Source organism: Oncorhynchus clarkii, unplaced genomic scaffold, assembly GCF_045791955.1.
Source record: "Oncorhynchus clarkii lewisi isolate Uvic-CL-2024 unplaced genomic scaffold, UVic_Ocla_1.0 unplaced_contig_12468_pilon_pilon, whole genome shotgun sequence".
In the NCBI taxonomy this organism is placed as follows: domain Eukaryota; kingdom Metazoa; phylum Chordata; class Actinopteri; order Salmoniformes; family Salmonidae; genus Oncorhynchus; species Oncorhynchus clarkii.
This window is the reverse complement of record NW_027261138.1, coordinates 90001-117282: the sequence shown is the minus strand read 5'-3', so window position 1 is coordinate 117282 and position 27282 is coordinate 90001. Positions and strand designations below refer to the sequence as shown.

At 42.0% G+C, this 27282-nt stretch overlaps 1 protein-coding gene across 1 annotated transcript in view; it reads right to left on the bottom strand.

Annotated features, from left to right (window-relative positions):
• LOC139405189 (plakophilin-3-like) overlaps positions 1–27282 on the bottom strand; it is a 46662-nt gene that overhangs the window by 14365 nt on the left and 5015 nt on the right. The window contains exons 2-10 of the mRNA XM_071147616.1: positions 16803–16894; positions 13211–13411; positions 12636–12776; positions 11439–11678; positions 10825–11010; positions 9635–9795; positions 6880–7003; positions 5050–5254; positions 3014–3188 (exon numbers count right to left, since the gene is read on the bottom strand). Of these exons, the coding sequence (XP_071003717.1) occupies positions 3014–3188; positions 5050–5254; positions 6880–7003; positions 9635–9795; positions 10825–11010; positions 11439–11678; positions 12636–12776; positions 13211–13411; positions 16803–16894 (1525 nt within the window). The remainder of the gene's footprint in view (positions 1–3013; positions 3189–5049; positions 5255–6879; positions 7004–9634; positions 9796–10824; positions 11011–11438; positions 11679–12635; positions 12777–13210; positions 13412–16802; positions 16895–27282) is intronic.

Sequence of the window (27282 nt, the reverse complement as noted above, 5' to 3'; positions counted from 1 at the left end):
CAGGGTGAGAGGTTAGAGGTTCCTGGGGACAGCAGGGTGAGAGGTCAGGGACGGGATAGTCAAACAGAAATCAGAGCTGACATGGAACTCTATAGTGTAGGTGAGAACAGTGTCCTTACCCGAAAAATAATGTGAAGAATGAGAAGAACAACAAGAATAACAGAAAGTGTACTATACTAGTATACTATAGTGTACTATACTGCAGTGAACTATATAGTGTACTATAGTATACTATACTGCAGTGAACTATAAAGTGTACTATAGTGTACTATACTAGTGTACTATACTGCAGTGAACTATGTAGTGTACTATACTAGTGTACTATACTGCAGTGAACTATATAGTGTACTATACTAGTGTACTATATTGCAGTGAACTATATAGTGTACTATAGTGTACTATACTAGTGTAATATACTGCAGTGAACTATGTAGTGTACTATACTGTACTATACCAGTGTACTATAGTGTATTATACTGCAGTGAACTATATAGTGTACTATAGTGTACTATACTAGTGTACTATACTGCAGTGAACTATGTAGTGTACTGTACATACTATACTATAGTGTACTATACTGCACTATAGTGTACTACACTGCACTATAGTGTATTATACTGCACTATAGTGTATTTTACTGTACTATAGTGTATTACACTGTACTATAGTGTACTATAGTGTACTAGAGTGTATTATAATATAGTGTATTCCACGGCTACAGTTTATAATACTGTACTATAGTGCACTATACTGTAGTGTACGATAATGTACTATACTGCACTATCCTATTGTGTATTATACTGTACTACCCTATACTGTACTATATTGTAGTGTGCGATAGTGTATTATACTGTACTATACTATAGTGTATTACACTGTACTATAGCTTATAATACTGTACTATTGTGTATTATACTGTACTATACTATACTGTACTATCCTATAGTGTACTACACTGTACTATCCTAAAGTGTACTATAGTGTATTATACTGTACTATACTATAGTGTATTACACTGTACTATAGCTAATAAATACTGTACTATTGTGTATTATACTGTACTATACTATACTGTGCTATCCTATAGTGTACTATAGTGTATTATACTGTAATATCCTATAGTGTATTATACTGTGCTATCCTATAGTGTACTATAGTGTATTATACTGTACTATCCTATAGTGTATTATACTGTACTATCCTATAGTGTACTATAGTGTATAATACTGTACTATCCTATAGTGTACTATAGTGTATTATACTGTACTATCCTATAGTGTACTATAGTGTATTATACTGTACTATCCTACAGTGTACTATAGTGTAATATACTGTACTATCCTATAGTGTACTATAGTGTATTATACTGTACTATCCTATAGTGTACTATAGTGTATTATACTGTACTATCCTATAGTGTATTATACTGTACTATCCTATAGTGTACTATAGTGTATTATACTGTACTATCCTATAGTGTACTATAGTGTACTATCCTATAGTGTATTATACTGTACTATCCTATAGTGTACTATCCTATAGTGTATTATACTGTACTATCCTATAGTGTACTATAGTGTATTATACTGTACTATCCTATAGTGTGCTATAGTGTATTATACTGTACTATCCTATAGTGTACTATAGTGTATTATACTGTACTATCCTATAGTGTACTATAGTGTATTATGCTGTACTATCCTATAGTGTACTATAGTGTATTATACTGTACTATAGCTTATAATACTGTACTATTGTGTATTATACTGTACTATACTATACTGTACTATCCTATAGTGTACTACACTGTACTATCCTAAAGTGTACTATAGTGTATTATACTGTACTATACTATAGTGTATTACACTGTACTATAGCTAATAAATACTGTACTATTGTGTATTATACTGTACTATACTATACTGTGCTATCCTATAGTGTACTATAGTGTATTATACTGTAATATCCTATAGTGTATTATACTGTGCTATCCTATAGTGTACTATAGTGTATTATACTGTAATATCCTATAGTGTATTATACTGTGCTATCCTATAGTGTACTATAGTGTATTATACTGTACTATCCTATAGTGTATTATACTGTACTATCCTATAGTGTACTATAGTGTATAATACTGTACTATCCTATAGTGTACTATAGTGTATTATACTGTACTATCCTATAGTGTACTATAGTGTATTATACTGTACTATCCTACAGTGTACTATAGTGTAATATACTGTACTATCCTATAGTGTACTATAGTGTATTATACTGTACTATCCTATAGTGTACTATAGTGTATTATACTGTACTATCCTATAGTGTATTATACTGTACTATCCTATAGTGTACTATAGTGTATTATACTGTACTATCCTATAGTGTACTATAGTGTACTATCCTATAGTGTATTATACTGTACTATCCTATAGTGTACTATCCTATAGTGTATTATACTGTACTATCCTATAGTGTACTATAGTGTATTATACTGTACTATCCTATAGTGTACTATAGTGTATTATACTGTACTATCCTATAGTGTACTATAGTGTATTATACTGTACTATCCTATAGTGTACTATAGTGTATTATGCTGTACTATCCTATAGTGTACTATAGTGTATTATACTGTACTATCCTATAGTGTACTATAGTGTATTATACTGTACTATCCTATAGTGTACTATAGTGTATTATACTGTACTATCCTATAGTGTACTATAGTGTACTATCCTATAGTGTATTATACTGTACTATCCTATAGTGTACTATAGTGTACTATCCTATAGTGTATTATACTGTACTATCCTATAGTGTACTATAGTGTACTATCCTATAGTGTATAATACTGTACTATCCTATAGTGTATTATACTGTACTATCCTATAGTGTACTATAGTGTATTATACTGTACTATCCTATAGTGTACTATAGTGTATTATACTGTACTATCCTATAGTGTACTATAGTGTATTATACTGTACTATACTATAGTGTACTGTACCTGAGACATCCGGTGGTGTTGTAGAAGATGTCAACCTCAGAGGGGCTCTGATGGATGACCTCAGAGTCTCCACTTCCTGAGAGCGGGATCAGAATCGTCTCTGTGAGCTCAGCTAGCGTCTCCTTGGCTAGTTTCTCCTTCAGGTTGTCTTTGGATGACAGGTTCCACAGAATACCTGACAGAAAACCCAGAGAGACACGCACGCTCAGTAAAGTGGGCCCAGGGTGGTTCACAAACACATCATAGAAAGCATGATTCTCAGCGGGCAAATTGCATCTTCATAACATACTTTTCTCGTTGTAAACTCGTCAACTGGTATCTTTTTCTTTCTTCAAAATCAGGTAAATACGTCTTTTGGTGACAATATCAACTAGCAAACACGTGTAGTGTGTTACCACTATGACCAGTCTCGTAGGACCTAACCATGCTGTCATTACAGCTCTCGACAGCTTGTCTTTCTCTCTCTCTCTCTCCTCTACAGCAGTTCCCAATCGCTGTGCACAAACAACCTGAACGTGTAGAGGGCCAGACAGTGATTGTGTTCTAACAGCTTGACTAGAGGGAGTGAAAGGACTGTGAGTCATACTGGGTGTGGTAGAGAGAACACTACATGTGGAGACAACTCCGTCCTATACACTATGTACTCCTCACACACACGAAAACAGACACCACCTTTTCATGGATGTGTCTTATTCAGGTCCCATAAAGGGTAACGGGTCCTCAGCTCTCCACTCCCTCACCACCACCCTGCAACCCAAATATTCCTTATTGGGGTTGACGAACTCACTTAACCCCAGAATCTGTTGTAGAAAGCTAGGCGTTGAGGAGTTTCCTTTGAGTCCAAAAGAGAGTTTCAGTTCAACCCTCAGCCTGCTACCGGTCTAGACAGGAGGATGGAAAGGTTAAGATAGACTACAGAGAGGCAGGGACGTTAACTAGAGCAGAGAAAAGCCCTCAGATCTCAGCAATTCAACATGGCCGCCAGTCCACCTATCACAGAACGTTGACTCGGATGTGAATGCCAGTTCTACTCATTCTATTTCCATGGAGTCAACTCTATTGAGAGGCCATGGTGTGAGTGACAGACAGGGTTCTCATACCTGTTATATCACCTAGTTATTTCACCTAAAGTTATTTCACCTAAAGTTATTTCACCTAAAGTTATTTCACCTAGTTATTTCACCTAGTTATTTCACCTAAAGTTATTTCACCTAAAGTTATTTCACCTAGTTATTTCACCTAAAGTTATTTCACCTAGTTATTTCACCTAGTTATTTCACATAGTTCTTTCACCTAAAGTTCTTTCACCAGGTATGTTACGTTCTTTTATTTTTTGTTACCCCTTTTTCTCCCCAATTTGATGGTATCCAGTTGGTAGTTACAGTCTTGTCTCATCGCTGCAACTCCCGTACGGACTCTGGAGAGGCGAAGGTCGAGAGCCATGCGTCCTCCGAAACACAACCCAGCCAAGCCACACTGCTTCTTGACACAATGCCCACTTAACCCAGAAGCACCAATGTGTCGGAGGAAACGCCGTACACCTGGAGACCGTGTCAGCGTGCACTGAGCCCGGCCCGCCACAGGAGTCGCTAGCGGGCGATGGGACAAGAACATCCCTGCCGGCCAAACCCTCCCCTAACCCGGACGACGCTGGGCCAATTGTGCGCCGCCCCATGTGTATCCCGGGCGCGGCCGGCTGCGACAGAGCCTGGACTCGAAACTAGCACTGCGATGCAGTGCCTTAGACCACGGCGTCACTCGGGAGGCCGAACACATTCTCTTTTCCAACAACGGCCTGTCAGCGTATCTTACCTGGCTACCTTAGAGATGAATGCACTAACTGGAGGTTTCTTTGGATACGATACTATATGACTTTGTTGTCCATATGTTACAGGCAAACAATGGACATGTGTCTTCCACTCCGTCCTCGACCCCCCCCTGCCACCACCACCACCACCACCACCACCACCACCACCACCACCAGACAGCACAAATCACACAGTCTGCTCAATGACAAACATTTAAAATGTCCCGACCCGTGATGTTCTTGCGTAGCTCGTCATCATTCTCCTTCAGAGCATTTATGAGCTGTGGAATTCCTCCCTCCTCGATGAGAGACATCTTGTTGTCCATGTTCTCATAGATGACGTTCCTCATAGCCCCTGTGGCGTAGCGAGCCACCTCCTGGTTCTCACTGTTGAACAGCCTCACCAGCTCCGGGATGGCCTTATATTGCCGCACCTAGTGATGGAAGAGAGAGAGGGACAACTCTGTAAGGTTCAGACTCAAACGTATGGTACTAATTCACTCCCTACCCCATCTCCTTGGCCCCAACCAGTCAATGTTTTTGCAGGTCTGGAGAGGTGAAGGCCGAAGGGTAGAGGTATAGAATTAATTGGGACTGGCTGGAGCTCCTTAGTGAACCCTGTTACCCCTCCAACAAGAGGATACATAAATAACTATCTGTAATGCTGCTAGTTAACAGAACAAGTTCCTACAACAGGAGTAGTCAACCCTGTTCCTGGGGTACTGCGGGATTGTGTTTCAACTAGGCACCACACCTGACCAACTGAGCTAATTGATCAGTTCAGTGATTACCTAAATTCCACACACCTGGTCTTCCGGTGACACTCCAGGACCAGGGTTGCCTACCCCTGTCCTACACGATACCTGTCTGTGACAAACTACTACAGACCTGCTTGGAACAAAATTGTGTCTGTCTGTCTGTCACATCAACAAGACCACATTCTTTTATAATGACTAAGATTACATGAACGCCTGCTGAACTGTGGCATAAATCAAAGTTGAGACTTTTATAATAAGCTGCTACGACAAGATTGCCAGTTGATACACAATAGTTATTATGCAACTAACAACTTCACCACTATTAAAGTATGTCCCTTATATTCTGCTAAGGAATACTGTACCACACCGACTGGGGATGCATGTCTGAGGGTTCGTCAGTTAGTCGTCTTTTCCACATCAGACAGTGGAAACATCACAAAGAAGGAAACATCAGACATGGCAAACATAATTGCATCACTTTTTTAAAAAATTTTATGTGTTGAAAATCCCAAATGGTTTGCATAGTCAACTTACACACACAGCTCTGACACACACACTTATCCCACCAGACATGCCACCAGGGGTCTTTTCACAATCCGCAAATCCATAACAAATTCAAGAAAGCGTACTGTATTATATAGAGCCATTATTGCCGTTCCATCTCATATTGCTCAAATAAACAGCAAACCAGGTTTAAAAAAACAGATAAATGGACAACCTGTGGACAACCTATTCCCAATGGGTCCCAAATGGACAACTATTCCCCATGGGTCCCAAATGGTCAACCTATTCCCAATGGGTCCCAAATGGACAACTATTCCCCATGGGTCCCAAATGGACAACCTATTCCCCATGGGTCCCAAATGGACAACTATTCCCCATGGGTCCCAAATGGACAACTATTCCCCATGGGTCCCAAATGGACAACTATTCCCCATGGGTCCCAAATGGACAACTATTCCCCATGGGTCCCAAATGGACAACTATTCCCCATGGGTCCCAAATGGACAACTATTCCCCATGGGTCCCAAATGGACAACCTATTCCCCATGGGTCCCAAATGGAAAACCTATTCCCCATGGGCCCTGGTCTAAAGTAGTGCACTATATAGGGAATAGGGTTCTATAGGGCCCTGGTCTAAAGTAGTGCACTATATAGGGAATAGGGTTCTATAGGGCTCTGGTCTAAAGTAGTGCACTATATAGGGAATAGGGTTCTATAGGGTCCTGGTCTAAAGTAGTGCACTATATAGGGAATAGGGTTCCATTTGAGAACCAGACAAAAAGGAACTCCCTTATTACCTGGTTCTTGGAATCGCTGTTGTTGTAGCATTCGTGTTGAATATAAGCTGCTCCCAGAACCTGCATGTCAGCATCGTCCTCCTTCAGGTACCTCACCGCCGTGCCCATGTCCAAGTTATTAATCCTGTCCAATCACAAAGAGAGCAATCAATCATTATGGCCCCCCGGGGGATTCAATCTGATCACGAGGGTGGACAACGCAGCTTTTAAAGGCAATGTTACCGCGTTTATTTAAGGTAAACACTGCAGATGTCGGCTCGTTTAAAAATGACATTTAAATTATCAAGCCTGCTATAATGTGTATCTACCGTGGATCAGAATGAATGAGAGCCACCTGCAATCTAGGCCTAATCATCCAACATTGGTGCCCGACCTCACTAACCCTCTTGAGGTTGAATGGAAGCAAGTCCCCCTGCAGCAATGTTCAAACATGTAGTGGAAAGCCTTCCCAGAAGACTGGAGGCTATTCTAGCAGCAATGTTCAAACATCTAGTGGAAAGCCTTCCCAGAAGAGTGGAGGCTGTTTTAGCAGCAATGTTCCAACATCTAGTGGAAAGCCTTCCCAGAATAGTGGAGGCTGTTATAGCAGCAATGTTCCAACATCTAGTGGAAAGTCTTCCCTGAAGAGTGGAGGCTGTTATAGCAGCAATGTTCCAACATCTAGTGGAAAGCCTTCCCAGAAGACTGGAGGCTGTTATAGCAGCAATGTTCCAACATCTAGTGGAAAGCCTTCCCAGAAGAGTAGAGGCTGTTATAGCAGCAATGTTCCAACATCTAGTGGAAAGCCTTCCCAGAAGAGTGGAGGCTGTTATAGCAGCAAAGGGGGGACCAACTCCTTATTAACGGCCATGATTTTTGAATGAGATGTTTGACGAGCAGGTGTCCACATACTTTTGGTCATGTAGTTAATCAAGACAAGTCCTGGAATGAAAATCATAGGCTAGTCAATTGAGAATCACCTTTGAATAAGTTTTTTGTCCTGTGTCTGGGAAACTGGCCCTCTGTGTATGACAGGGTTGAGGTCAATTACATTCAAAGGAAGTACACTGAAATGAGGCAAACTGTGGCAAAACTCAACCCTGGTATCTGATTAGGCAAACTGTGGCAAAACTCAACCCTGGTATCTGATTAGGCAAACTGTGGCAAAACTCAACCCTGGTATCTGATTAGGCAAACAAGGGTAAAACTCAACCCTGGTATCTGATTAGGCAAACAAGGGTAAAACTCAACCCTGGTTGTCTAATTAGGTAAACTGAGGTAATACTTGACCAGCCAGGCCAACATAATTCACAGATTTCACTGCCATGGTATAATTATGTGCCTGTGTGAATGGTAACTCATCTTAAGGTAGCACACTGTGTGTTTTTTTTCTCCATCTACTGCGCTAACCGCTAGGCGCCAGCTGTTTGTGTGTGACATGTGAAGCCTAAAACTGCTGTGGTACCACACCCAAACCAGTCCTGCCACTTAAGGGAGCAACGCGGGAGTCGTCTCAGAATCCATAGCTGTTACACACATAGAAACACTTACACACTTTTTTCACACTCTTCACATACACTGCTGCTACTGTTAATTATCTATCCTGATTGGTCACTTTTAACTGACTTTTAACTCTGCGTTGTTGGTTAAGGGCTCGTAAGTAAGCATTTCACAGTAAAGTCTACACCTATTGTATTAGGCATGTGACCAATAACATGTGACCAATAACATGCGACCAATAATATTTGACCAATAACATGTGACCAATAACATGTGACCAATAACATGCGACCAATAACATTTGACCAATAAGATGTGACCAATAACATGCGACCAATAAGATGTGACCAATAACATGTGACCAATAACATGTGATTTATATTATTACAGTACATGTAATATACATGCACCCAGGGGTATTGCAGCTTGACCCTCATGTTCTGCACCCAGGGGTACTGCAGCTTGACCCTCATGTACTGCACTCAGGGGTACTGCAGCTTGACCCTCATGTACTGCACCCAGGGGCATTGCAACTTGACCCTCATGTTCTCGTCTTAACTGTGTATGAAATTTCTGTTGTTCGCTACACATGGACAATAAAGTTGTATTCTATTCTATTATATTGTCATTGTGTATCCAGTCCTTACTCTTGAGGTTTCCCCCATGCTGCCAGTCATGTCTTACCCACTGAGGTTTCCCCCATGCTGCCAGTCATGTCTTACCCACTGAGGTTTCCCATGCTGCCAGTCATGTCTTACACACTGAGGTTTCCCCCATGCTGCCAGTCATGTCTTACCCACTGAGGTTTCCACCATGCTGCCAGTCATGTCTTACCCACTGAGGTTTCCCATGCTGCCAGTCATGTCTTACCCACTGAGGTTTCCCCCATGCTGCCAGTCATGTCTTACCCACTGAGGTTTCCCATGCTGCCAGTCATGTCTAACCCACTGAGGTTTCCCCCATGCTGCCAGTCATGTCTTACCCACTGAGGTTTCCCCCATGCTGCCAGTCATGTCTTACCCACTGAGGTTTCCCCCATGCTGCCAGTCATGTCTTACCCACTGAGGTTTCCCATGCTGCCAGTCATGTCTTACCCACTGAGGTTTCCCATGCTGCCAGTCATGTCTTACCCACTGAGGTTTCCTATGCTGCCAGTCATGTCTTACCCACTGAGGTTTCCCATGCTGCCAGTCATGTCTTACCCACTGAGGTTTCCTATGCTGCCAGTCATGTCTTACCCACTGAGGTTTCCCCCATGCTGCCAGTCATGTCTTACCCACTGAGGTTTCCCATGCTGCCAGTCATGTCCATCGGTCCGTCGTAGATATCCATGCCCTTCCCGACACTGTGAATGCTCTTGACAGACATGGTCCTGGGAAGAGAGGCCTGTCTCTGTTGCTGCATCGTCATCAGATTCCCCTGAGACCCCGACGACACCTACAATAAATACATAATAATAAAATAAAATGAATAACAATTATAGATTTGAATTTGTATAGCGCTAAGGCATTTAAAAATATATATATAATAGCTAATAATAGTAATATGACAGATAAACATCAAGGCAGGTAAAATAGTGATAGTGTAGAAGTTGCTAAGAATACTTCTCAGATTAGACCCGGCCCGTCCTGAACCATGGGCTATGTGAAAATATGGGGGCTCACCTCCCAGTGTTGTTATATAGTATATATACACACACACACACACATATATATATATATATATATATATATATATATATATATATATATATATATATATATATATATATATGTATATATATATATATATATACTGTATATAGTGTTATAGTGTGTTGTATTTTTATACCGTATTATTGTGTGTTGTATTGTTCTACTGTATTATAGTGTGTTGTATTTTATACTGTATTATAGTGTGGTGTATTGTTCTACTGTATTATAGTGTGTTGTATTTTATACTGTATTATAGTGTGTTGTATTTTATACAGTATTATAGTGTGTTGTATTTTATACAGTATTATAGTGTGTTGTATTTTATACTGTATTATAGTGTGTTGTATTTTATACAGTATTATAGTGTGTTGTATTTTTATACCGTATTATTGTGTGTTGTATTGTTCTACTGTATTATAGTGTGTTGTATTTTATACTGTATTATAGTGTGTTGTATTGTTCTACTGTAATATAGTGTGTTGTATTTTATACTGTATTATAGTGTGGTGTATTGTTCTACTGTAATATAGTGTGTTGTATTTTATACTGTATTATAGTGTGTTGTATTGTTCTACTGTAATATAGTGTGTTGTATTTTATACTGTATTATAGTGTGTTGTATTGTTCTACAGTATTATAGTGTGTTGTATTTTATACAGTATTATAGTGTGTTGTATTCTTATACAGTATTATAGTGGGTTTTGTATGTTGACCTCACAAAATACATTTACGTGCAAATGAAATTAAATGTAACATATCTCGTTACCCTCACCTGGCCCATCACGAACCCACCTCCTCCATCCCCCCCACTGCTGTTCCCCCCGGGGGGGAAGGTAGACGAACCAGACGTGGATCCCATGGACATCCTGTTGTTCCTGTTGTTGATCCTGTTGATGGTGCGAAACGCTGGTCCTTTAAAGGAATGCTGCTGCTGGACCGACATCATCTCCTCTCCCCCCTACCGGATGTTACAAACATACGTATTTAAAAAAATAAATAATGTGTTGGAAATACAATCTTAGAAATACAATCGTTATAAAAACATACATGTTTTTACTGTGAAGAAGGGTTAGGGTTAGGGTTAGGGTTAGGGTTAGGAAGGTGTACTGTGACACGTTAAAAATGCCTTTGCTTTGACAAAGAACCAAGTTCTATTTTAGCGCCTAGCTACGCAGACGCTCGTGGATGAAAGGATTTGAATAGCATGTAATGTGTACATTTATTTTGCAAAGTGAGCGGTGTGGTCAACATGTAAAGCTAGTTAGGAGAGTGCATTGTTTGTTCCTAAATACATTTCAATTGTATAAGAAACAGGTTATCAAGTCAATTCACATGCCATGCAAACGGAATGTGTTAAAATCAAATTTCCGGTAGGGCTCCACCAACCATCATCTCCCCTCCGCTCTGGGCTAGTGTCCCGCTGAGTGAGCGCCTCATGGGTACCATGGACCCCTGTACTCCTATTCCTCCTCCTCCTGCCTGTCTCATTTGTGTCCCTGAGCTGTAGGCTCCTCCGCTAACAGTGCTGTAGACAGACTGCTGGCGGCTGAATGTGGCATCGCGGTCTGAGACCAGGCTGCAGCCATCGCTGACGTCTGCAGCCACCCAGGCTGCCACCGGAGACGGCTGAGAACAAGAATCAGAAACAGAATCAGGAAGTGTTGTTGCCAAGCGATGAACTGGAACAGGAACAAAGGAATTTGTCTTGGTGTGGATAAAACAGTTCATCATCAACATCCACATCAATCCACATCCCCATCAATCCAGATCCCCATCAATCCACATCCCCATCAATCCAGATCCCCATCAATCCACATCCCCATCATTCCAGATCCCCATCAATCCACATCCCCATCATTCAAGATCCCCATCAATCCACATCCCCATCATTCAAGATCCCCATCAATCCAGATCCCCATCAATCCAGATCATTATCAATCCAGATCATTATCAATCCAGATCCCCATCAATCCAGCTCATTATCAATCCAGATCCCCATCAATCCACATCATTATCAATCCAGATCCCCATCTATCCAGATCCCCATCAATCCAGATCATTATCAATCCAGATCCCCATCAATCCACATCATTATCAATCCAGATCATTATCAATCCAGATCATTATCAATCCAAATCCCCATCAATCCACATCATTATCAATCCAGATCCCCATCTATCCAGATCCCCATCAATCCAGATCATTATCAATCCAGATCCCCATCTATCCAGATCCCCATCTATCCAGATCATTATCAATCCAGATCCCCATCAATCCACATCATTATCAATCCAGATCCCCATCAGTCCAGATCATTATCAATCCACATCATTATCAATCCAGATCCCCATCAGTCCAGATTATTATCAATCCACATCATTATCAATCCACATCATCATAATACCACATCATTATCAATCCACATCATCATCCATCCACATCATCCACATCATCATCAATCCATCAATCCACATCATCCACATCATCATCAATCCAGGTAGAAAGACAACAATACAGATACATAGAACAACACTTCATGTTCACACAATAAACACACAAAACATAATATATAAATGACTATACCTGTGCAGGCAGGTTCTGGAGCCTCATGGAGCGCAGAGAGGCCTCTGGGTCTGGCCCAGGGCCACGGCTCATCGTCCGGATCACAGTGGACATCTGTTGGCCCCTCATGTTGCCCCCTCCTCCCCGGTAGACCACTCCTCCCTGTAGAACAAAACATAAATAAACCAGAACCATGGAATTTACAGTATATTACTGTACACACACTAATTAAAGTAATTATTACTGTATACTAAATATGGTAACTATAGTGAAGTAATTATAATTAATAATTAAAATATATTTCTTATGTGGTATAGATTCAGTACACATAGATGTATACAGTACACAGAATAGAATAAATTATTAAAATACAATAAATTATTAAAATACAATAAACCATTTAATACAAATACAGTAAATCATTCAAATGCAATACATCATTCAAATACAGTAAATAATTCAAATACAGTAAATAATACAAATACAGTAAATAATTAAAATACAACAAATCATTAAAATACAGTAAATCATTAAAATACAATAAATCATTCAAATACAATACATCATTAAAATAAAGTGAATCCTTAAAATGTTACCTGGTAGCCCCCTCCTCCTAGAGAACCCCCTCCTGTGCGCATGTCATCAAGGTACTTGTACCCTCCACCTCCTCCTCCACCTCCTCCTCCTCTTCCACCTCCACCTCTTCCTCCACCTCCCATGGTGACCCTCTGACCACCTCCCAGGTCCACCGCCGAGTGGGAGGAGAAACCGCCTGAGTATTGAGACATATTGGGAGCCTGGGGGACAGAGGAGGAGGAATAGGAGGGGGGAAAGAGGAGGGGAGGAAGGAGGAGGAAGGAGGAGGAGGAGAAGAAGAATAAAGAAGAAGACGTTTAACCAACCCCCTGAGACACAACCCCCCCCCCCCCCCCCCTCCTCTAGAAAGCTTAGGGGCACAATGGAACAAAGGCTTGTTGAATCATTATTAGATTCTGTAAATGCAATAGGTCACTGTCATAAAAGGGAGTGGTTGACGCAAATGAAAGTCTGTGCACCTACATTGTGCAACGCTACTTGTAAAGTCATAGGATATTGTTGGGGTTTCGATTCTTATTTTATTTTTTACAGTCAACAAGGCCACTAATGGAGTTCTTTATGTTGCTGATATATTACCCTGTCATCTGAATGATGTACTTAAATAATCTACTGGATATTTGCTGAATCTAGTACAAAAAACACAATATACGTCCGGAAAAATATTACATTCATTAAATCAATGAATGTATCAATGAAAGTTCATTCAACAATGCAGTTGTGTAATGGTGTCATAGTCTAAAGACGTCTGCTATGCTAACGTGATGTGGAAACATTATGACTGTGAGATGTGGAGGAATCTGGAGGGTGGAAACATTATGACTGTGAGATGTGAGAGGAATCTGGAGGGTGGACTTTACGTCCTGGAGAGATTGGTACAGAGCTGCTGTGAAAATACCACACTTCCAGAGAAGACCTAACTCACTGGCTCGCTCTCTGGCACACTGCCCTGTGAAACCATCCCACTGTGTATTTACAGGAAGCTGCAGAGGGCATACACAGAGTATACTGTCCACATGTTAATGGAAACAGATAGAGAGACATTATAGACACTATCTCTTTATTTGGCGATGACGAGCCACTTAGGTCTTCATGGGCCTTTTGCTGAACACATTATCTGACATCCAGAAACCACTGGATGTGTAATGGATGCAATATCTTCCTAAGAGTAAAGAATATGTCGACAGGTCTGGGGCCTGTCATAACAGGTGTGGAGGCTGTGTAGACGGGACTACCACTCACCACGACAGGTCTGGGGCCTGTCATAACAGGTGTGGAGGCTGTGTAGACGGGACTACCACTCACCACGACAGGTCTGGGGCCTGTCATAACAGGTGTGGAGGCTGTGTAGACAGGACTACCACTCACCACGACAGGTCTGGAGCCTGTGTAAACAGGACTACCACTCACCACGACAGGTCTGGGGCCTGTCATAACAGGTGTGGAGGCTGTGTAGACGGGACTACCACTCACCACGACAGGTCTGGGGCCTGTCATAACAGGTGTGGAGGCTGTGTAGACAGGACTACCACTCACCATGACAGGTCTGGGGCCTGTGTAAACAGGACTACCACTCACCACGACAGGTCTGGGGCCTGTCATAACAGGTGTGGAGGCTGTGTAGACGGGACTACCACTCACCACGACAGGTCTGGGGCCTGTCATAACAGGTGTGGAGGCTGTGTAGACAGGACTACCACTCACCATGACAGGTCTGGGGCCTGTGTAAACAGGACTACCACTCACCACGACAGGTCTGGAGCCTGTGTAAACAGGACTACCACTCACCATGACAGGTCTGGAGCCTGTCATAACAGGACTACCACTCACCACGACAGGTCTGGAGCCTGTGTAAACAGGACTACCACTCACCATGACAGGTCTGGGGCCTGTGTAAACAGGACTACCACTCACCACGACAGGTCTGGAGCCTGTCATAACAGGACTACCACTCACCACGACAGGTCTGGAGCCTGTGTAAACAGGACTACCACTCACCATGACAGGTCTGGGGCCTGTGTAAACAGGACTACCACTCACCACGACAGGTCTGGAGCCTGTGTAAACAGGACTACCACTCACCATGACAGGTCTGGAGCCTGTCATAACAGGACTACCACTCACCATGACAGGTCTGGAGCCTGTCATAACAGGACTACCACTCACCACGACAGGTCTGGAGCCTGTGTAAACAGGACTACCACTCACCATGACAGGTCTGGGGCCTGTCATAACAGGTGTGGAGGCTGTGTAGACAGGACTACCACTCACCACGACAGGTCTGGAGCCTGTGTAAACAGGACTACCACTCACCACGACAGGTCTGGAGCCTGTGTAAACAGGACTACCACTCACCATGACAGGTCTGGAGCCTGTCATAACAGGTGTGGAGGCTGTGTAGACAGGACTACCACTCACCATGACAGGTCTGGGGCCTGTCATAACAGGTGTGGAGGCTGTGTAGACAGGACTACCACTCACCACGACAGGTCTGGAGCCTGTGTAAACAGGACTACCACTCACCACGACAGGTCTGGGGCCTGTCATAACAGGTGTGGAGGCTGTGTAGACGGGACTACCACTCACCACGACAGGTCTGGGGCCTGTCATAACAGGTGTGGAGGCTGTGTAGACAGGACTACCACTCACCATGACAGGTCTGGGGCCTGTGTAAACAGGACTACCACTCACCACGACAGGTCTGGGGCCTGTCATAACAGGTGTGGAGGCTGTGTAGACGGGACTACCACTCACCACGACAGGTCTGGGGCCTGTCATAACAGGTGTGGAGGCTGTGTAGACAGGACTACCACTCACCATGACAGGTCTGGGGCCTGTGTAAACAGGACTACCACTCACCACGACAGGTCTGGAGCCTGTGTAAACAGGACTACCACTCACCATGACAGGTCTGGAGCCTGTCATAACAGGACTACCACTCACCACGACAGGTCTGGAGCCTGTGTAAACAGGACTACCACTCACCATGACAGGTCTGGGGCCTGTGTAAACAGGACTACCACTCACCACGACAGGTCTGGAGCCTGTCATAACAGGACTACCACTCACCACGACAGGTCTGGAGCCTGTGTAAACAGGACTACCACTCACCATGACAGGTCTGGGGCCTGTGTAAACAGGACTACCACTCACCACGACAGGTCTGGAGCCTGTGTAAACAGGACTACCACTCACCATGACAGGTCTGGAGCCTGTCATAACAGGACTACCACTCACCATGACAGGTCTGGAGCCTGTCATAACAGGACTACCACTCACCACGACAGGTCTGGAGCCTGTGTAAACAGGACTACCACTCACCATGACAGGTCTGGGGCCTGTCATAACAGGTGTGGAGGCTGTGTAGACAGGACTACCACTCACCACGACAGGTCTGGAGCCTGTGTAAACAGGACTACCACTCACCACGACAGGTCTGGAGCCTGTGTAAACAGGACTACCACTCACCATGACAGGTCTGGAGCCTGTCATAACAGGTGTGGAGGCTGTGTAGACAGGACTACCACTCACCATGACAGGTCTGGGGCCTGTCATAACAGGTGTGGAGGCTGTGTAGACAGGACTACCACTCACCATGACAGGTCTGGAGCCTGTGTAGACGTAGGACTTGGAGCTGAACCCTGGGTTGAAGGTCTGGTACTTCATTGTTGAAGATCCGCCGTGTTCTAGAAAACAAAAGAGAGGGAAAATCTGACGGTCATTAAACCACACACCAAAGCCTGATCCAATTTAAAGACAACACTAAGGAGGGACCTGAATCAGCCCACCAAAGCCTGATCCAATTTAAACACAACACTAATGAAGGACCTGACATTTAAATATATATATATTTTTAATTTAACAAATTCTTATTTCCGACAGCCTACTCCGACGACGCTGGGCCAAATGTACGCGGCCCTATGGGACTCCCAATCACGTCTGGATTTGATACAACCTGGATTCTAACCGGGTACTATAGTGACACCTCTTGCACCGAGAAGCAGTGCCTCAGACCGCCGCGCCACTCGGAAGCCCAACAAAACAACGAGGCCTTGTGTTCGCAACCAACACACCCATAACAAACATTGAAATGACATTGACATAACTAGTATAATGATATGGGATATGACATCGTAAAACTTGTTGGGACATTTTATTATGACTGGATACAAGGTCCAGTGTGGTTATAACTGTAGGTCCCTTCATAAAGTACGGTTTACATAGGCAGGTGTTGTTGACAGCTACATAGTAGGAGAGTACAGGTGTTAGACAGCTGAGGGGGAATTCCCACCCGAGATAAGCGAGCGTAAATGGAACATAATTCCTTCTTTCTTTTTTTTTTAAATGCACTTTTCTCTCCAAGCATATTCTGATCGGGAACTTAAAGCACGATAGCATCATGCTATTCAACCTGCTATTCTTTTTTTTTTGGGGGGGGGGGGGGGTGGAGATCAAATAAATGAAGGTGTGGTCGGAGGTGTCTACAGAAATAACACCATTCTCCGCGCACCGTCCTTTTCAACTTGATAAGAGCTATTGATAAGAGCTATTGATAAGAGCTATTGATAAGAGCTATTGATAAGAGCTATTGATAAGAGCTAGGTAAATGAGCATTCCGTTTCGATAAGGGGATTGTAAATGTAAATGATTTTTATTTGATATATTTGACCTTATAATGGCTGGAGATAAATGTGAACCGAGTCACATGGCAGCGAACTGAAGTATATCAACATATCACATTTTCCACGGTGAAGTTGGTGAAATGCTGGCCTTATAACTTGCTGAGATGATATTTGAAGACCCGAGCTGTAGGCTTCTGTAGCCATTCACAAAATCACACTATAAACCTACCAGGTTGATTTATGGTTTCTAGAATGTTTTAATTATATGCTCAGACTTTTCACTATATTTTTTTATAATTTGTATCATGTAAAACATTAGCCACTAATCGTTAGCCACCGTCAGTTATACCCATATACATTTATAACTGTCTCTTTAGTGTTAGTTTCCTCACATTTATAACTTTAGTGTTAGTTTCCTCACATGTATAACTTTAGTGTTAGTTTCCTCACATGTATAACTTTAGTGTTAGTTTCCTTACATTTATAACTTTAGTGTTAGTTTCCTCACATTTCTAACTTTAGTGTTAGTTTCCTCACATTTCTAACTTTAGTGTTAGTTTCCTCACATTTATAACTTTAGTGTTAGTTTCCTAACATTTATAACTGTCTCTTTAATGTTAGTTTCCTCACATTTATAACTTTAGTGTTAGTTTCCTTACATTTATAACTTTAGTGTTAGTTTCCTCACATTTCTAACTTTAGTGTTAGTTTCCTCACATTTATAACTGTCTCTTTAATGTTAGTTTCCTCACATTTCTAACTTTAGTGTTAGTTTCCTCACATTTCTAACTTTAGTGTTAGTTTCCTCACATTTATAACTGTCTCTTTAATGTTAGTTTCCTCACATTTATAACTGTCTCTTTAATGTTAGTTTCCTCACATTTCTAACTTTAGTGTTAGTTTCCTCACATTTATAACTGTCTCTTTAATGTTAGTTTCCTCACATTTATAACTTTAGTGTTAGTTTCCTCACATTTATAACTTTAGTGTTAGTTTCCTCACATTTATAACTGTCTCTTTAGTGTTAGTTTCCTTACATTTATAACTTTAGTGTTAGTTTCCTCACATTTCTAACTTTAGTGTTAGTTTCCTCACATTTATAACTGTCTCTAGTGTTAGTTTCCTCACATTTATAACTGTCTCTTTAGTGTTAGTTTCCTCATGTTCGTTATAAGGATCGGACCAAGGCGCATGTGGTATGCGTACATTCTTATTTATTTAAAGAATGAACACTCAACAAAATAACAAAATAACCGAACTTGAATCTATACAAATGAATGCTGACAGGCAACTACACATAGACAAGATCCCACAAACACCAAAGGGAAATGGCTACCTAAATATGATACCCAATCAGAGACAACGATAAACAGCTGCCTCTGATTGGGAACCATATCAGGCCAACATAGAATGACAGAAAACCCTAGACCTGCAAAATCCTAGACATACAAAAACCCTAGACAATACAAAACTAGCGTACCCACCCTAGTCACACCCTGACCTAACCAAAATATAAAGAAAACAGAGATATCTCAGGTCAGGGCGTGACATTAGTGTTAGTTTCCTCACATATATAACTGTCTCTCTAGTGTTAGTTTCCTAACATTTATAACTGTCTCTCTAGTGTTAGTTTCCTCACATTTATAACTGTCTCTTTAGTGTTAGTTTCCTAACATTTATAACTGTCTCTCTAGTGTTAGTTTCCTAACATTTATAACTGTCTCTCTAGTGTTAGTTTCCTCACATTTATAACTGTCTCTCTAGTGTTAGTTTCCTCACATTTATAACTGTCTCTTTAGTGTTAGTTTCCTCACATTTATAACTTTAGTGTTAGTTTCCTCACATTTATAACTGTCTCTTTAGTGTTAGTTTCCTCACATGTATAACTGTCTCTTCAGTGTTAGTTTCCTCACATTTATAACTTTAGTGTTAGTTTCCTCACATTTATAACTGTCTCTTTAGTGTTAGTTTCCTCACATTTATAACTGTCTCTTTAATGTTAGTTTCCTCACATTTATAACTTTAGTGTTAGTTTCCTCACATTTATAACTTTAGTGTTAGTTTCCTCACATTTATAACTGTCTCTTTAGTGTTAGTTTCCTCACATTTATAACTGTCTCTTTAATGTTAGTTTCCTCACATTTATAACTTTAGTGTTAGTTTCCTCACATTTATAACTTTAGTGTTAGTTTCCTCACATTTATAACTGTCTCTCTAGTGTTAGTTTCCTCACATTTATAACTTTAGTGTTAGTTTCCTCACATTTATAACTGTCTCTCTAGTGTTAGTTTCCTCACATTTATAACTTTAGTGTTAGTTTCCTCACATTTATAACTGTCACTAGTTAGTTTCCTCACAATTTGCATCGTTCCATTACATTGTTAGGTTACCTTTCTTTCCTGTTTGACATTTGTGTGGTTGTTCCTGAGGATCGCTTGCTATAGTAGATCATATTAGGCTAACCTATTACAATAATTTGGGACATAAATGCTCTTCGGGGGGAAAAAAGGTGGTAAACAGAATCCTCTATGGTTTGTCCCCATAGAGGAATCATTTTTTTTGTGCTGCAGTACCATGAGGTTCTAGGTAGAAGCCTTCCAAAGAACTCGCTTGGAGTGTAACCTATTTGAATCATTATGGAACGCAGCCCACATGTAGCAGTTTGAACCTGGAGCTCACGGTTCAACGTTGTCATCACAGTTCCACGATTAGTGAGGATTATCAGGGTAGATTTATAGGACTACTGGTCAACCCCTGATTGTACACTTCTCACCTTTCAATATTTCATGGATTGAACAATTGAATATTGAAGAATAAAACCACTGTATTTTGTTTTTGTCGGGCACTCCAAATCGTTTGAAAAATATATTACTATTCATAAATACTTTCCTAACACCTATAATAATATAGAAGATCAGAGTATTTTTCAATCTAACACTTGGTACTCGGCATTCTTTCAATGATCCGTAATATTCTGAACTGTTCTCACCATGTATTTTAGTGAGTCTGTCAAGAAAATTCTAATTTCAAATCAAATCAAATTTTATTTGTCACATACACATGGTTAGCAGATGTTAATGCGAGTGTAGCGAAATGCTTGTGCTTCTAGTTCCGACAATGCAGTAATATCTAACAAGTAATCTAACTAACAATTCCAAAACTACTGTCTTGTACACAGTGTAAGGGGATAAAGAATATGTACATAAGGATATATGAATGAGTGATGGTACAGAGCAGCATAGGCAAGATACAGTAGATGGTATCGAGTACAGTATGTACAAATGAGATGAGTATGTAAACAAAGTGGCATAGTTTAAAGTGGCTAGTGATACATGTATTACATAAGGATACAGTCGATGATATAGAGTACAGTATATACGTATGCATATGAGATGAATAATGTAGGGTAAGTAACATTATATAAGGTAGCATTGTTTAAAGTGGCTAGTGATATATTTACATCATTTCCCATCAATTCCCATTATTAAAGTGGCTGGAGTTGAGTCAGTGTCAGTGTGTTGGCAGCAGCCACTCAGTGTTAGTGGTGGCTGTTTAACAGTCTGATGGCCTCTCTCGGTCCCAGCTTTGATGCACCTGTACTGACCTCGCCTTCTGGATGATAGCGGGGTGAACAGGCAGTTGCTCGGGTGGTTGATGTCCTTGATGATCTTTATGGCCTTCCTGTGACATCGGGTGGTGTAGGTGTCCTGGAGGGCAGGTAGTTTGCCCCCGGTGATGCGTTGTGCAGACCTCACTACCCTCTGGAGAGCCTTACGGTTGAGGGCGGTGCAGTTGCCATACCAGGCGGTGATACAGCCCGCCAGGATGCTCTCGATTGTGCATCTGTAGAAGTTTGTGAGTGCTTTTGGTGACAAGCCGAATTTCTTCAGCCTCCTGAGGTTGAAGAGGCGCTGCTGCGCCTTCTTCACGATGCTGTCTGTGTGAGTGGACCAATTCAGTTTGTCTGTGATGTGTATGCCGAGGAACTTAAAACTTGCTACCCTCTCCACTACTGTTCCATCGATGTGGATAGGGGGGTGTTCCCTCTGCTGTTTCCTGAAGTCCACAATCATCTCCTTAGTTTTGTTGACGTTGAGTGTGAGGTTATTTTCCTGACACCACACTCCGAGGGCCCTCACCTCCTCCCTGTAGGCCGTCTCGTCGTTGTTGGTAATCAAGCCTACCACTGTTGTGTCGTCCGCAAACTTGATGATTGAGTTGGAGGCGTGCGTGGCCACGCAGTCGTGGGTGAACAGGGAGTACAGGAGAGGGCTCAGAACGCACCCTTGTGGGGCCCCAGTGTTGAGGATCAGCGGGGAGGAGATGTTGTTGCCTACCCTCACAACCTGGGGGCGGCCCGTCAGGAAGTCCAGTACCCAGTTGCACAGGGCGGGGTCGAGACCCAGGGTCTCGAGCTTGATGACGAGCTTGGAGGGTACTATGGTGTTGAATGCCGAGCTGTAGTCGATGAACAGCATTCTCACATAGGTATTCCTCTTGTCCAGATGGGTTAGGGCAGTGTGCAGTGTGGTTGAGATTGCATCGTCTGTGGACCTATTTGGGCGGTAAGCAAATTGGAGTGGGTCTAGGGTGTCAGGTAGGGTGGAGGTGATATGGTCCTTGACTAGTCTCTCAAAGCACTTCATGATGACGGATGTGAGTGCTACGGGGCGGTAGTCGTTTAGCTCAGTTACCTTAGCTTTCTTGGGAACAGGAACAATGGTGGCCCTCTTGAAGCATGTGGGAACAGCAGACTGGTATAGGGATTGATTGAATATGTCCGTAAACACACCGGCCAGCTGGTCTGCGCATGCTCTGAGGGCGCGGCTGGGGATGCCGTCTGGGCCTGCAGCCTTGCGAGGGTTAACACGTTTAAATGTCTTACTCACCTCGGCTGCAGTGAAGGAGAGACCGCATGTTTTCGTTGCAGGCCGTGTCAGTGGCACTGTATTGTCCTCAAAGCGGGCAAAAAAGTTATTTAGTCTGCCTGGGAGCAAGACATCCTGGTCCGTGACTGGGCTGGATTTCTTCCTGTAGTCCGTGATTGACTGTAGACCCTGCCACATGCCTCTTGTGTCTGAGCCGTTGAATTGAGATTCTACTTTGTCTCTGTACTGGCGCTTAGCTTGTTTGATAGCCTTGTGGAGGGAATAGCTGCACTGTTTGTATTCGGTCATGTTACCAGACACCTTGCCCTGATTAAAAGCAGTGGTTCGCGCTTTCAATTTCACAAGGAACATCGTATTTAAAAGGATGTCTTTAGATACATATACTGAAAACCCTATTGAATGAAAACTTCCATGAGAAAATATGCTGGTCAGCAAGTGGGAGGGTTTTCAGTAGTTGAATGACATGTGTTCAGCATGTGAAGGGAACCACGCCTGCAAAGCCCATCCCGCACCTGCATACGCTAAGTCTAAGTCTAAGTCGGAATCAGGCACCTGCATACGCTAAGTCTAAGTCTAAGTCGGAATCAGGCACCTGCATACGCTAAGTCTAAGTCTAAGTCTAAGTCTAAGTCGGAATCAGGCACCTGCATACGCTAAGTCTAAGTCGGAATCAGGCCCAGAGAGAGCAGCGCTAAGAGGAAAGGTATCTCTTGTCATAATTACACCTAATAATGTCAACTAATTAACTGGACCTTCTGCATAAATTATACAATACCGACAACTCAGGTTCCTGTTTACTCACACAAACACACACAAGCACACCTTCGCACACACACACACACACACACACGCACGCACGCACACACGCACACACACACACACACACACACACACACACACACACACACACACACACACACACACACACACACACACACACACACATACAAGCACACCTTTGCGCGCACACACACACAAACACACTACCCATTACACCAACATGTGATCATCTATATTCTGACCTGGTTGTCAATGGTTACCTGACAGTCAGGAGGACAACAATACTGATCCAGTACCTGTGTCACACCTGACCTGACCTGGGTGCAAATAGCATTTGTTTTCTTTCAAATACTTTGAGCATGTGAGCAAGCCTGTAGAGCCGCAGGGGCGGGATTAGCATCGGGGCTATTCCATTGGATGTACTACTTCAGACAAGTTGAAATAAAGCACAGGTAAAGGATTTAAAAGAAAACAACCCAGCGTCCTCAGGAGAGAGAGACAGCGGCTTAATAACTGCTGCTGTGTAAGTGAAGCCCTGAGAGAGAGACAGATAACATACATATTGTTATTGTTGTTGTTCTATAACATACATATTGTTGTTGTTGTTGTTCTATAACATACATATTGTTGTTGTTGTTGTTCTATAACATACATATTGTTGTTGTTGTTGTTCTATAACATACATATTGTTATTGTTGTTGTTCTATAACATACATATTGTTGTTGTTGTTGTTCTATAACATACATATTGTTGTTGTTCTATAACATACATATTGTTGTTGTTCTATAACATACATATTGTTGTTGTTGTTGTTCTATAACATACATATAGTTGTTGTTCTATAACATACATATTGTTATTGTTGTTGTTCTATAACATACATATTGTTGTTGTTCTATAACATACATATTGTTGTTGTTGTTGTTCTATAACATATATATTGTTGTTGTTCTATAACATACATATTGTTGTTGTTCTATAACATACATATTGTTGTTGTTGTTGTTCTATAACATACATATTGTTGTTGTTGTTGTTCTATAACATATATATTGTTGTTGTTCTATAACATACATATTGTTATTGTTGTTGTTCTATAACATACATATTGTTGTTGTTGTTGTTCTATAACATACATATTGTTGTTGTTGTTGTTCTATAACATATATATTGTTGTTGTTCTATAACATACATATTGTTGTTGTTGTTGTTCTATAACATATATATTGTTGTTGTTCTATAACATACATATTGTTGTTGTTCTATAACATACATATTGTTGTTGTTGTTGTTCTAAAACATACATAGTGTTATTGTTGTTGTTCTATAACATACATATTGTTGTTGTTCTATAACATACATATTGTTATTATTGTTGTTCTATAACATACATATTGTTGTTGTTGTTGTTCTATAACATACATATTGTTGTTGTTCTATAACATACATATTGTTGTTGTTCTATAACATACATATTGTTGTTGTTCTATAACATACATATTGTTGTTGTTCTATAACATACATATTGTTATTGTTCTATAACGTACATATTGTTGTTGTTCTATAACATACATATTGTTGTTGTTCTATAACGTACATATTGTTGTTGTTCTATAACATACATATTGTTGTTGTTGTTGTTCTATAACGTACATATTGTTGTTGTTCTATAACGTACATATTGTTGTTGTTCTCTAACGTACATATTGTTGTTGTTGTTGTTCTATAACGTACATATTGTTATTGTTCTATAACATACATATTGTTGTTGTTCTATAACATACATATTGTTGTTGTTCTATAACATACATAGTGTTATTGTTATTGTTCTATAACATACATATTGTTGTTGTTCTATAACATACATATTGTTGTTGTTGTTGTTCTATAACATACATATAGTTGTTGTCATTGTTCTAAAACATATTTGTACAGTAGCTACTGTAAATGGAGACAAACAAAGTGTATCCTGTCCCAGAGGAATATGTTACTGAGGAATATGTTACTGAGGAATATGTTACTGAGGAATATGTTACAGAGGAATATGTTACTGAGGAATATGTTACTGAGGAATATGTTACTGAGGAATATGTTACAGAGGAATATGTTACTGAGGAATATGTTACAGAGGAATATGTTACTGAGGAATATGTTACTGAGGAATATGTTACTGAGGAATATGTTACTGAGGAATATGTTACTGAGGAATATGTTACTGAGGAATATGTTACTGAGGAATATGTTACTGAGGAATATGTTACTGAGGAATATGTTACTGAGAACCAGTGTGTGCAGAGAGAGGAGACAATTTGGTTACATTTAAATGTTTCACATGCTGTGACATGACCTGCTTAAATTATAGGCGAGCTATGAGCATAGACTGGTCCAGACAGATCCTTCATTTACCAGAAATGATCTCACAGAAATGACTGTTGGCCCCTGTCATATCCTAACACAAAGGAAATGGGACTGTTCCCCCTGACATACTCTCTCTCTCTCAAACCTCAAAGGAACTGATCCCCTGTGTTGAAGTACAGGGTGAGACCTATAGCCCAGTAGGTTAATTCCCAACAGGCTCTGAAACAGGCCCAGATTTGCATCACAGATGTAATATTTTATACTGAATGGAAGCAATACTTTTATCACTGCTAACATCCAGTAGAAAGCTGAAAGACGGTGTGTATGTGTGTGTGGTGTGTGTGTGTGTGTGTGTGTGTGCGTGCGTGCGTGCGTGCGTGCGGGCGTGCGTGCGTGCGTGTGTGTGTGTGTGTGTGTGTGTGTGTGTGTGTGTGTGTGTGTGTGTGTGTGTGCGTGCGTGCGTGCGTGCGTGCGTGGTGCGTGTGTGTGTGTGTGTGTGTGTGTGTGTGTGCGTGCTAGTGTGTGCGTGCGTGCGTGCGTGTGTGTGTGTGCGTGTGTGTGTAACTCCAGGCAGGTAGGCAAGAAGGTAGAGGTGTGTGAGCTTCATGCTTAGCTGAGTCAGAGCCTCAGGCAACAAACCGGTTGGTGAAGGATAAGGTAAGAAAAAGAGAGGGAAAGAGTGAGAGGTGAGAAATGTAGAAAGAAAAGAGAGACACACCCCATGTCTGAGAGACACACCCCATGGCCCAGGCCCTGCTGACAACACCACAACACCCCATGGCCCAGGCCCTGCTGACAACACCACAACACCCCATGGCCCAGGCCCTGCTGACAACACCACAACACCCCATGGCTGAGGCCCTGCTGACAACACCACAACACCCCATGGCCCAGGCCCAGGCCCTGCTGACAACACCACAAGACCCAATGGCCCAGGCCCTGCTGACAACACCACAAGACCCAATGGCCCAGGCCCTGCTGACAACACCACAACACACTATGGCTGAGGCCCTGCTGACAACACCACAACACACTATGGCTGAGGCCCTGCTGACAACACCACAACACCCCATGGCCCAGGCCCTGCTGACAACACCACAACACCCCATGGCTGAGGCCCTGCTGACAACACCACAACACACTATGGCTGAGGCCCTGCTGACAACACCACAACACACTATGGCTGAGGCCCTGCTGACAACACCACAACACCCCATGGCCCAGGCCCTGCTGACAACACCACAACACCCCATGGCTGAGGCCCTGCTGACAACACCACAACACCCCATGGCTGAGGCCCTGCTGACAACACCACAACACCCCATGGCCCAGGCCCAGGCCCTGCTGACAACACCACAAGACACCATGGCTGAGGCCCTGCCCTGCTGACAACACCACAATGGCTGAGAAAAAACCCACTCAGT